Source organism: Anomalospiza imberbis, chromosome 1 (assembly GCF_031753505.1).
Source record: "Anomalospiza imberbis isolate Cuckoo-Finch-1a 21T00152 chromosome 1, ASM3175350v1, whole genome shotgun sequence".
Lineage (NCBI taxonomy): Eukaryota > Metazoa > Chordata > Aves > Passeriformes > Viduidae > Anomalospiza > Anomalospiza imberbis.
This window is the reverse complement of record NC_089681.1, coordinates 121,377,977-121,390,520: the sequence shown is the minus strand read 5'-3', so window position 1 is coordinate 121,390,520 and position 12,544 is coordinate 121,377,977. Positions and strand designations below refer to the sequence as shown.

General features: G+C 35.2%; 1 protein-coding gene across 7 annotated transcripts in view; it reads left to right on the top strand.

The window, feature by feature from the left end:
* The window catches only part of ITGB8 (integrin subunit beta 8), a 49,560-nt gene that overhangs the window by 17,254 nt on the left and 19,762 nt on the right, over positions 1–12,544 (top strand). For all 7 annotated transcript variants that reach the window (XR_011005175.1, XR_011005170.1, XM_068209316.1 and 4 more), the window contains exons 3-6: positions 921–1,095; positions 3,555–3,801; positions 5,558–5,723; positions 8,469–8,627. Coding sequence is in view for 5 of the 7 variants with exons in the window: in XM_068209316.1 (XP_068065417.1) it covers positions 921–1,095; positions 3,555–3,801; positions 5,558–5,723; positions 8,469–8,627 (747 nt within the window). In the remaining 2 variants the exon portion in view is untranslated. The remainder of the gene's footprint in view (positions 1–920; positions 1,096–3,554; positions 3,802–5,557; positions 5,724–8,468; positions 8,628–12,544) is intronic.

Genomic DNA, 12,544 nt, shown 5'->3' with positions numbered 1-12,544 from the left:
GGCTGTATTTTAGATTTCTTATTTTCCTCATTTGCATCTGAAAGATCAGAGATTGTCCTTTGTTTGGTTGGTCTCCAGCTTTGACTCAGAGGGACCAATACTTTGAAAGACTACAAAAGATATTGTCTTTTTTTAATTTGTTTGTTTTTTCCCCTGCATGTTCAGAATTATATTAATCATCAGATTAGTGGTCAAGAAGGAATTTTGCATTGGATCATTTTGGCACAATTTTTGACAACTTTTCTCTTTCAGTGCAGCAAAGGATGGGCTGCTTCTGATATTATCCTTCTACTAATCACTTTTCTATTGCCACAAGGGCTTTTATGTTGGTGGAATCTTAAACTGTCCACTCCTGTAATTATACATGGTTTCCTCTTTCCGGGAATTGAAATTATGTAGTTTGGCAGGTCTTTGGATTTTGTGTAGTGGGATAGACAAATTCAGGCTGGCTAAATCTAGAGCTGACCTCTGGTGTTCCTAGTAAATATCAGCCTGAGTAATGTTACCAGTGGATTCTTCTGAAAACTAACACATTTTGATGTTGTGGGAATGACGCTTTCTTGCTAAAATGAGCTCATAGCATGGCACAGAATATTTCTTAGTGACATAATAACAGTGTGTAATTTCCTTTTTCTCCAAAATAAGTTATTCTGATTGTGCAAGATCCTATTTCTCATTTTAAAAAATTTTCTGTGTAGAAAAGGGTCAATGTGGCAATTAGGTTTAATGTCTAATTTAAATATTGCATAATTGCCATTATTAAAAACATATGGCTTCAGGAACTTGTTTTATGATTTATGCAATTATAGTAGCATATTTTATTGTTTCAAAGACCAATATTTTGGTTTTCTTCGTCCTTTGAAGTTAGTATAGGTTTTTCAGCTCAGATTGTTTTGTACTTTTTGTTTCTTATTAAACAGGATTTCATGGCTGGCACAACACAGAAGGGACGCTGTGACACTGTTTTCAACTTAATGAAAAGAGGCTGCCAATCAGATTTGGTTGAAAACCCCACGGTTCATGTCACAATACCTAGTGACCATGAAACAAATACACAAGTGACACCAGGAAAAGTTTCAGTCCAACTGCGTCCAGGTTGGGTCGTCTCTAACACATTGATATTATAATAAATTTAAAATAAAAGCAATGCTTCTAAGTACAGATATTTTGTGAAGAGGCATCTGGAATAATTATTTGGAAGAATTATGCTATAGCAGTGTATTGTAGAACTGTGTGTCTCCCATATTCAAGTATCATCTTCACCAAGAATTGTTTCTGTCAAACAAGCTGAAGGTCAGAATAATGCAAGTAATAAGTGGAAAGGGGATCTTAGGTAGTCTTTCCTGTTTTCTTATGTGGTTTCTTGATTCTTTAGCCACTTACACTAGCAATTTTGCCCTACATGTGTATAAACTACTTCTTCTGAAAGTAAGTAGAGTTATTATCCCTAAATTCATAATTAGATAAATTTCTTGATTATTTCTTTACTTTCAAGTGCATTGACTAGACAACGAGAAAAATACCAAAACCATTATATAAGAAAAGACTACATTCCTAAAGAAGACTTAGGTGTTCAATGCCTGAATTTTTTTATAATTAGTATATCTCCATTTGCCCTCAGCACAAGTCTAGTTAAATCAGTGCTCATTCTCTGTCTCTAAAAAAAATGTAGCCAACAGCAGAAGTGAAGGTGATATAAAGGGATGCAGGGTGATCTTTCACTCAATAAAATTCAATTTTTTTATTTATTTTGCAAAGAATAATTGGAGAAAGCAATATTTAAAATTTAAAATTATAATTTTCTGTCAATTACGAGGAAAAAGGAAGGATATACATGAGTGCAAAGGACAAAGGATCTCTGGTTTTCACTCTATATAATAATAAAACAGTCAAGGTAACATCAGCACTTCTCCTTTCCTCACTTTCCTTCCAAAGAAGTGACTGATACTCTGCTTTGAGAAATGGTTTGACAACTGTGCTACTGCTAAGCTCTGTCTGTAATCACTTTTATTTCCAAAGGCATACTGGATTCATAGGAAAAAAGCTAGCTTTCTAAAATTTGGTTTCATTACCCTTTTTTCAGTAAATAATGAAATTAAGTTTGGATTTCCTTATGTATTGTAGAAGTTTTTGCATCAGGGAGGCAGAAGAATGAAATTTCAAGGACTCCAGAAGAAAACTTTTTATATCTAGATATCTTGCCTATATTTTCCACCTTGGGGAAATACACAGAAATACCACTTTAGTTTTTCCTCAAAACAGACATTTGATACAGTATAATCACACAAAGATGCTTTTGTTTTGATACTGGGGGTTTTGTCACTGTTTACATATACTCATCATTTAGGATTTATGTGGGAAAAAATAAAAGCTGCGCTCAGTATCTCACTATATGCAAACTGGAGACCTGCAAGGGTCATTTACAAAAAGTAATTCAATTTACATTGGCAAAGAGGAAACATAAATTACAGCACACTGAAATTGTTTTCCTCACGCAAGACCTAATACAGACAAATCCTGACATTTTCAGATGGATTATGTTCAAAGACCATTGGAAGAAAGTACTTTGTATATTTAAGTTTTCTGAGTCAGATCTCTGTACTGGATGTACCTTTTGATAGTTTTTATTGAAAACCTGCATCGTTCTTCTGTAACGTCTTCCTTCCTCCTGTCCTTTGCTGTATCTTCATTGCACAATACTGGATTAGATTCTCTACTCATCACATGAAGATCCTAAACTCATTTCTGCTGTGAGGTCACGCTTTGGATGACATAAAATGATGGCTAATTTGAAACTGTGCATTCCTGTACCCACTCTGCCTGTACAAATCACTTCAGTCATTTTGCTGACATTATAGAATATTAGAAAAGCAAAAATGTGAGGACTAGTTTTAACAGCTTCCAAAACATTAACATCTATCATCCTGAAATAAGAGTTCTGTTTTGTATATGCCAAAAGATGGATTTTTTTAATATGAAAACATTTTTAAAAAAAAATATATATTTTGATCCCACGGAGTTTTCTCATCAAATCTTTGGAAGCAGTTTGGTATAAACTTTGAAACAGTATTTACGTGAGTTTTTGAGGCTGTGCTCTCCTTGTGGTGTGTATGCAGTTTTAGATTCTGTCATATGACAAACTATTTGCAGGGTACATTTACATACTTTGAAGTGACAACCTTGAAGTGACTGACCCCAATTTGTATGCAGATCTGTGTCCTTTGTAAGCCACAACTGCTTTTTGTTATAATGCCAAAGGGATTGCATAACCATGAATTTAAAACAAAATGGGGAGAAGTCAAATTTTTACAATAAATTGCACAGTGCTCCTGCAAGGAAAAAAACCCAAGATGTTCTACAAAACACCCCTTTATGGCTTATTTTTGAATGCTTCTTCAAGGTTTCATTTACTCTTGGGAGATTTTCTTGTTTGCTTGTTTTTCTCTTTGCTGACACAAACAACTTGTGCTGAGATTGCTACAAAAATAAATGTATTTTTAAGCATATCCATTCAAAAATAGTAAATAAACATGTTTGTTTATTTTTTTAATCAGGAAGTGAAGCAAACTTTATGTTAAAAGTTCATCCTTTAGAGAAATATCCTGTGGATCTTTACTATTTAGTTGATGTCTCAGCCTCTATGCACAACAATATAGAAAAGTTAAATTCCGTTGGATTTGCTTTATCTAAAAAGATGGAGAATATTTCTCTTGATTTTCGACTTGGATTTGGATCCTATGTGGATAAAACTGTGTCACCTTATATTAGCATTCATCCAGGTAGAATCCATAACCAGTGCAGGTATGTAGTCTTTTTACATTTCCTGTAGCACTGAGATGTGTATTTAATGACAGAAATATGCATTTTATCTACTTATTTTTAAAATTCTTCAGAATTTATCCTAGTTTCCTTTAACCATGGTTCTTTGTCAAAGTTCCTAAGGAAATGCTGAAAATTGTTTTACAGTGATTACTTCTGAAATACCTGGTGAATGATTTCAGAAAAACTTTCTGTATCAGAAAAAAATGTGCTGTATTTTCTTTAGCAAATCAAGCCAAAACCCATGCTGCTTTGGTTGTGTTTAGCATTTCATTTTCAATTCAACTGTTGTGGTTTTCATTATTTTGGATATGATACCTAGATTCATCACAAAGTTTTTACTTTCTGACCTAGGTACTTTCTGGTGTATGGTCATGTATTCATTAACTGTTTCATGAAAATTCTACTTTTGTCAACATGATGTGGTTTCTTTCAGCACATTTAATGAACATAAGCGATTCTCTGATCTACTTCTACAGTTCTAATGTGAAGGAACTCCTCTTGTAAATACAAAATGTTCTGGCCTGCATTTCTTTGTTCATGCCATGCTTTATATACCTTGGGTTCAACACTTACATAAAGTGAGGGATCACTTCCAAAACCCCTGGAAAACAAGATTATACACAACAAATTCAGAGCTGTATAAATGATAGTAGTTGGAAAAGTGAATATTAATTCTTCATACTTTCTTGCTTGCCTTTCCTGGGAAGACATGATCCAAAGTTCTGTGAAGTCCCTAAGTACCTTTTGTGATTTCAGTGGGTTTTGCATTGGTTCCTAGTAGTGGAATTCATTCTAGAGATGTGACTATGAATAAAGCAGTCATCTAGACTATCTATATATAGTGAGTGGATATTGATTAGCATTTCTAGGTCACTATGTATTTTGCCTAAGAGGAGACATCTGCAGAGGTATTATTCCTTTCAATGCCAGTTTCTCTTCTTCAACTGGACCTTGATTGGAAGGAGAACAGGTTACAGTCTGGATGCAGTAGAAATTAAGAGAGTTGAAACCTGCTCAGCATCTCTGAAATGGATGAGCACTTCAACTTGTGCGTAAATCACGGCTGTGAATGGGTCCCAGGTCAATGACCTAAGTGCTGCTTCACTAGCTTACCTACTATAAAAATCAGACTTTCTCCCTTATATATAATTTGAGAAAGTATCATTTGCTGTGATGTTACTGAAAATGGATTTTCTCATCTCTTTGATGAGGTAATTATTATTAATATAAATATTAATTTTGTGTACAGCTATATAACACTAGTGGATATAGGAACTTGGATTTTGTTATAGTTCAATAGCCTGTGTAGCAACCTATTAAAATATCTTACTGTTACAGTATGATAGTCCTTTCTCGGGATAATGAAAAGCAAAGTTGTGCCATGCTGTAGATATTCCAAAAGGGTTTATATACTCCCTGAGATCATACCATCCCTCTTGTTGCATTTTTTTGTTCTGTATAAAGCAGTACATATATACTGTTAACATATTAACTAAGTTATTATAAACACAATTCCATAAAATACAAGATAATATACACTTTTTGTAGTTAATTATAACTACTTCCCACTGAACTTAATTTCACATGGAATTGCTCTTTTTTTCTGTAAGTGTTTTTTATTCTGCACTACCTACATCTTCATTAATATCAGGATTTTATGGGTTAATGGGGATTCCATATTTCCATCTCCTTCAAAGGAAAAATAAGACTTTTGATTTGTTTTGTGTTTGTACAGTGACTACAATTTAGATTGCATGCCTCCTCATGGTTATATTCATGTGCTATCCCTGACTGACAATATAGCAGAATTCAGAAATGCAGTGAATAAACAAAAAATTTCTGGGAATATTGATACACCTGAAGGGGGTTTCGATGCGATGCTCCAAGCAGCTGTGTGCCAGGTAAGGAAGGAGCTTATTTACAAAGGAATAAAGAAATAGTAATTCAGGCATGATTGATAGATAGATAGATAGATAGATAGATAGATGATTGATAGATAGATAGATAGATAGATAGATAGATAAACTGGTGGTCAGTGTTCCTGAATTCAAAATGCCAGTGCTATGCCTGATAATACTAAGAGTTTTTCCTCCTTTTCCATTATTTCCCCCTTAAGTATAAATTTCCAGTTGAAACTGAAAAAGGAGAGCATGAGGGAACATCTTTCAGTATTGGTTATGGATCTTCAATTTCTGGCTTTAACCAGCCTAACCAACATAGGATGGATGATGGAAGCAACTGCTTCTTGGTTGAACAGACACATGTATTAATTTCAGTCAATTATATAATTAGTTTCAAAAATAATTAAAGCACTGCTCGTGTTCCTCAATGAAGACATACCACTTGACATTTCTTCTCCTTAAGAACTTGAAAATTGAATGAGATGTTTTACATATCTGCTTGTGTAGACAAGGAAAACAGAAAAACTTCTATGTTTTCAGCTTTTAAAGATTTCAAATTTTGAAATAGTAAAAATCAACTAAAAATTAAATTTTGTATTATGATAAAATTTCATCACAGTCTCTCCCATGCAGAAAAGGATAGAAAAGATCTGCATCGATAAGTCTCAACCTGTAAGCATTATCAGATAAAGAGAGTTTGTTTTGCTCTAAGGAGTTAATTTTGGTTGTTTTTCTTCTTATGCATATTAATGCAATACAAATTTTGAAGTTTGGCTGATTCATGAGTTTGGTAATGCTCTATAAAATATTCAACTCCGATTCAAATCACAGGCTTGGTGTGTTTCTCATCTGTTAGAATGATGTCAGGACAATTGTTTTATCTTGTCCATCTTCACACTATTTTTCTGCGCAGTACAATACCTCAAGAAAAAAAAGTAATCCAAACTATGCTAAAAATTAATTGTTTGGTCCAATTTTATTTTCAAATTTTGATGAGCAGGTAAGTGAAAACCACGCCTCATAAACACTGTGATTGAAGCTGTTACAAAAAATTATTCTGGAACTTTGGAAAAATTCCTAAAAATTCAGTGTTTCTCACTGGACACATTCCACACTTATGACATGTGAGTTCTAGAATAATATATGCTTCCAAGAACAATAGAATGGAAACATTCATGAGAATGTGGAGGCTTTCCTGGTAAGTGAACTGTGAATTGAAATGGATGGGAAGAATGTGCAAATCATAATGACCATCATGAAGTATAAATTATATTAATATGCACTCATTTTGTCTACAATAGACCTTTATAACATGCTCCATCTTGCTTTAACCAATACATCATAGTTGCAAGAGGTAGCAGGTTAGGACATGAAGCTACTTTAAAATTGTGATTGCTGTGACATATTTTGGTAGGAATCATAGAACCACAGAATATCTCAAGTCAGAAGGGACCCATAAGGATCATTGAGTCAGACTCCCTGCTCCTCACAGGATTACCTAAAACTAAACAAGTCTTAAGGTGATGAAGTCAAATGATGGAGTCTTACGATAAGAGGTTTTTACAGTGCTGGAGGAGAATTTGGAATGATTCAGGATAAATCCTGCTTACAAATAAAACTTAAAATACTCCTTCTTTAGAGGGGTGCTGTCTAGGAGTGTCCATGGAGACTGATGCCCAGAGTATGAGTTGGAAAAGACATAATGCCCCTCTGTACTTGTTATTCTTGCTGGCTTGAGAAATTTAATCCCCATTCAGAGATAGTAGAGAGTGAGCCTGAGAAGGGAGCTAAATTCTTCTCCATGAAGAAAGGAAGGCAGAGAGTAAGTCACAAAGTGTGGCTGAGTACATGGACTGCATTGCAGGTACATGTTTCACACGGGAATGGTAGAGATTCTGAGTTGTAAGAAGGGGATAAAATGGAAGCAGTGAAAAAGAAGATGGAATAAGCAAGAGAGGGAATAGTAAAAAAGCATATGATGTGATTCCTGTGTGCCTCAGAAATTTGATTATAATCGGGGAGATAAATGTTTTGAAAATACAATTTGGCATCTAAATCAATTTAGGTATAAGCTTACCCTTCTGCATCCTTCACATCACCGAATTCCTAAAATGCATTCAATTCACCCTTGAGGCTATCAGTCCCCAAAGATGGTGAATAAATGTAGCATTTTGCTGCTTAATAAGGAATTTCGCAATTTATAATTGCATTAAGGCCTTCAAACTTAGTTTATTGATTTATGATTGCATACTAATGCACTTTCCAGGAAATTGTGTAGGAAAAGGAAATTAAAGAGTGATGAGAATTTAAATTAAAGTAAAAATAGAAGAGTGCAAGTATCAATATGGATGAATGCATATTTACTGGTTGCAATGCTTCCTAGGACCCTTGAGGATTTTACAAAGTATTGATTTTGCATTTGTACTTAATAGCAACATACACAATATGGCAGCTGTTATCAAGCCCACTATATAAAGCACAGCTGGCATGTATAGTGGGACGTAGTTCTTTAAAAAGCAAAGAAAATGGTAAATGGAAAAAAGCAAAGAAATTGGTAGTTTTCAGATGTAGTGCATTATGTCTATTTCCACACAAAATGCTTTAAATAGCCTGGTCTAAATGCAGTGCTGCCAGGCAGTATAATATCTGAAAGTGGTCTTTCATGTTAATTTTTCATTTTGTTGTTGATACTTTAGAAAATAGGTAGCTACTGCTTTCTTATGCCTAATTTTGTTTTCTTTGTAGAGCCATATTGGATGGCGTAAAGAAGCAAAGCGGCTGCTTCTTGTGATGACAGATCAAACTTCCCATCTGGCCCTTGATAGTAAATTAGCAGGAATTGTAACTCCCCATGATGGAAACTGTCACTTGAAAGATAATGTGTACATCAAAGCTACGAGTATGGTAAGGTATATGTCATAGATTTTGCCTTCAGAGAGGCAGTGCAAAACTGTGTAAACGAGGTTTTTAGACTGCTCTCAAAGCATTGCTTTTATTTCAGTTATTAGAATAATATTTTTCCAGGTAAGCAAAGTGTGAAATGAAGAACTGGTCACCTGGCATATTGGCATTCTTTTTGTGTGGACTAAAGTATTTTGGAGTCTGAAAAAAACAGTACTCGGCAAAGAAGGATATGTTGTGGTTTTGGTGTAGGTTTTTATTAGCATCTCATAAGAATCACACACATTCTGTATAAAACATAAGTAAGAAGTGTGTGGTGTGATATTTTGCACAAGTGGAAGCTGGTAATATGTAGTTGTACAATCATGCTCACAAGACAATGGTAGTGGCTATGGTTTATGATCAGAGTAGTCACAGGAGCATTGGTTGAAAGGCTTGGTAAGAGTAAACCAAGGGGCATTCAACAGCAATAAGCTACCTCAAATGGATGGACTAGCATTAAATGCATTCAGATTTCACCGTAGAAAGACAATGTGTGGTAATACAAACCTCTGTAAAAAGTTGCAGCAAATCTGCTGTAGCAAAGTAACATGCCTTCAACAGATCTTTTAGCTTTCAAAATATTTTCTTCAGTAAAAATAAAGTAGTCATAAGTGACTGAAGAAAGGAATTTTTGCCTAAGAATTGTAGGTTACAACTGCTTTGGGTATTTTCTTAAATAAATATGAATTGTTTATTTAAGAGTCATTAATCACTACTTAATTGCAATGCAATCCCCAGAAAACAGAAGTATGAGCTGTGGTACAATTAGAGCACATTGAAGTTTTGTTCTCAGTGCTGGCTGCCCTTAGTTAAAGTGTACAGCCTGTGTTCAGCAGAGCCAGCAACGTGGAAGTGAAGTCAGTGAGGGCTTGTGTAAGTGAGGTTAGACCTGAATGTAATTCCGGCAACTGTTATTTACAGGGATGGTGGAGCAGCAGGAGGAGGCTGCTGGCTGTTGTGTTATCATGAAATACGGGAGGTTTCTGGGAAGCAGTGAGTGTTTGGGACCTTGCTGAGTGGAGGAGGGAGATTCGGTGTGTGCTAACCCGAAGGTTATTTAGATTTCCGTTTATCTGACGTTCTTGCATTCATATACTCCCTCTGTCGCCTCTTGGATATTTCCTCACAGATGTCAGAATTTTTTTTCCATTCTAATCAGTCTATTCAGTTTATTATACTTAGAGCAAATAATCCTGAAACTTTTCTTTCCCAATGCAGAAATTTTCTGTTTTTCTTTCTTTTTAGTTTTCTTAGTTGCAGTGCTATAAATCAGAGAATGTTTGCTCTGCTTATTAAGTAATTGCTAAAGGTACAAAGCTTTTTGGCGTTCAGGATTCCTTTGCTAAAGATATCTAAAAATATCTTATCTTTGATAAGATATTTAATAAAGATATTTTCTGTTTCAGGAAAAAAAAACAACAAACTGTATTTATTTTCTGTCCAACTTTGAGAATTAATTTCTGTTGCAACTGGAGAAACTCACCAATAGAAAATACAGACAAAATTATTTAATATATTTCTATGCAGCAATGATAGATTGATGGCTGACTGGAAAAAAAGGTGTTTTAACTGATATTCTGCATTCTGGTTCGATAGATCATAATTGAACTGTCCCATATGGAAAACAAAATTTCCATGACGACTACTACTGATGTATTTTATGAAATTGGTTCTTTTAGCCACCCAAATGAAATGACCTTGAAAGATGCTTAGATCTGTGGTGGCACATTTAGATCCATGCGTTTTCTGGCTGCTAACCCCTTTTTTTTTAAATATGTGCTAATTTTTGCATGCCCACATGTTAACAGTAGGCATCAACTTAGTACTAGGAATTGCATTTTCTGGAGCAGATTTTATGACAACACAATAGTGTCTGTAAGGGAAAGTGTGCTGGTTTCTTGCTTTTTTCATCTCATCCATGGTACATGTGATTGTTTTATTCATAGACATCGAACTTCAAATCAATAAGTGAAATCAGGGGGCTGGAATAACTATTTGATATTTAAATGAAATATCATGAAAGTCTGTCAGTCTTTTAGAAAACATAATATAAAACATATTTTTGGGGTTTTTTTCATATCAATACAATTTTGTTTGGCTGTGCTAAATTAAAGACTTCTGCAATTAAATTGTTTTCCTGCTTTGATTCTTAGCTTTGGGTAGTCATGAGAAGAGTGTATTTTGGCATATTTTTATTTCTTATTTTTGCCAGTTTAGAGGACTTTGCTTTATTTATTTGAACAAGCTTAGCCTTTATATCAGAAATGTTTCCACTTAGACATTTTTTCTGCATGTTTCTTTCTAATTTCTGCTAAGCAGTCACAGAAAGGTCAGAAAAAAAAATGCATGACAGGAAAGAAATCTAGTCTCTTTTATTTAGATCTGTGCTTGGTTAACTCCCTTTCTGAAATACCTAACATTTGTATTAGTTATCTTCTCAGCTTAACCAAGTTAAAATAATAAAATAAATGATGCAATTAAAACAAGAAAGATGGTCTAAAATTAAAGTACATTTACCTGAGCAGTAGTGGGAAGAGATAAGATGAAAACACATAAAGTAAAGCATGGTTTTCGCAGCAAGCAAAGTGAGGCTCCATGAGTGACCACTGGTACCTTATGCCATCTCTTTACATGCTTAAAATTAAAAAGCTAGTGTTGGTCTGTTAATGCTTTGGGTTTTGTTTGGTTTGGTTTTCTTTAACTCAGTTCTAATAAAAGTAGGCAAGAAGCTGGACACTCTAGAGAGCTATTGATGGCAAGTACATGGAAGTTCAGCCTTCATTGTGAGCAGAGGTAGTCAGGGGATTCTGTCCCTGCAGCCCTTACATGTCTATGGGTGTCATCTCTTGATTTCAGTAAGCTCCATCTGAGTAAGTTTTTGTTTTATGAAGGCTTGGAAAGCTATTACTGATACTCCTGATTGCAGAGTTTGGCTAGTAGTTGCAGAGTTGCTGAGGAGCCATTTTGCTGGAATTCAGACAGATCTAGTATCATGTGCTAAGCAAGAGGACTGACTTATTTGCCACCATCTCATGATCTCTTGGTACTGCCCCTGTCATTCCCACATTTATGGTGCAGGAGGAGTTTGCAGAACGTCTGGCTTCACTCGTGTCCTGGGACCACTTGGTGTGTCTATGATCTGCCAGCCAGTTGCATGTGGCCTGTAGGGTTGTGCAGCACAGTGGAGGCCCCACCACTATGCTCTGTGCCATGGAGAAGGAAGGAAGGCTTAGCACTGTGTTGTAGACTGCTCTCTCCAGCTGGAGCTGTAAGAAGACCTGTTTGATACTGTGTTATCCACCTTTCATCAGTTATTTTAAGGAACATAATCTTTTACCAAAGCGTTGAAACTTTGAGAGAGGAATGTACCCTGGCCAATATCAAACTGCACTAATAAACTCTTTTGATCTCTCTGTACATTATACAGGCTCTTTATAATGGTGCAAGATGATGGCAAATGAATTTTGCTCTCTTGCATAAGACTCTCTTTGTCTCAGTTGTCTTGCTATTCAGATAATTGCTAGCAGAACTGTTGACTTGCAGGGTGCCTTAAGTAACAAGGGACAATCTGAGGAGAAGAAAGAAGTTGCTCAGGGTAACAGACTGTGTTTGTGCAAGAGAGAGACAATATGGGGCAGATGGTGAAAAATACCAGGAAAAGAAAGATAACAAAAGTATGTGGGGGATAAAGGTTGAAGTACCTGACATAAGTGGAGGTGTCCAGATGAAATCTCCTTAAGTGGAATCACAGGCCAAGGCTCCAATCACTTCTTTCTTTTCAGTCATGAATTTTAAGTGTTGAAATTGCTTCTTGAGAAGTATTCACTTAAGGCTGGTTAATAAGTGGTGATTTTCAGATACAGTTTGGTTTGGAGTAC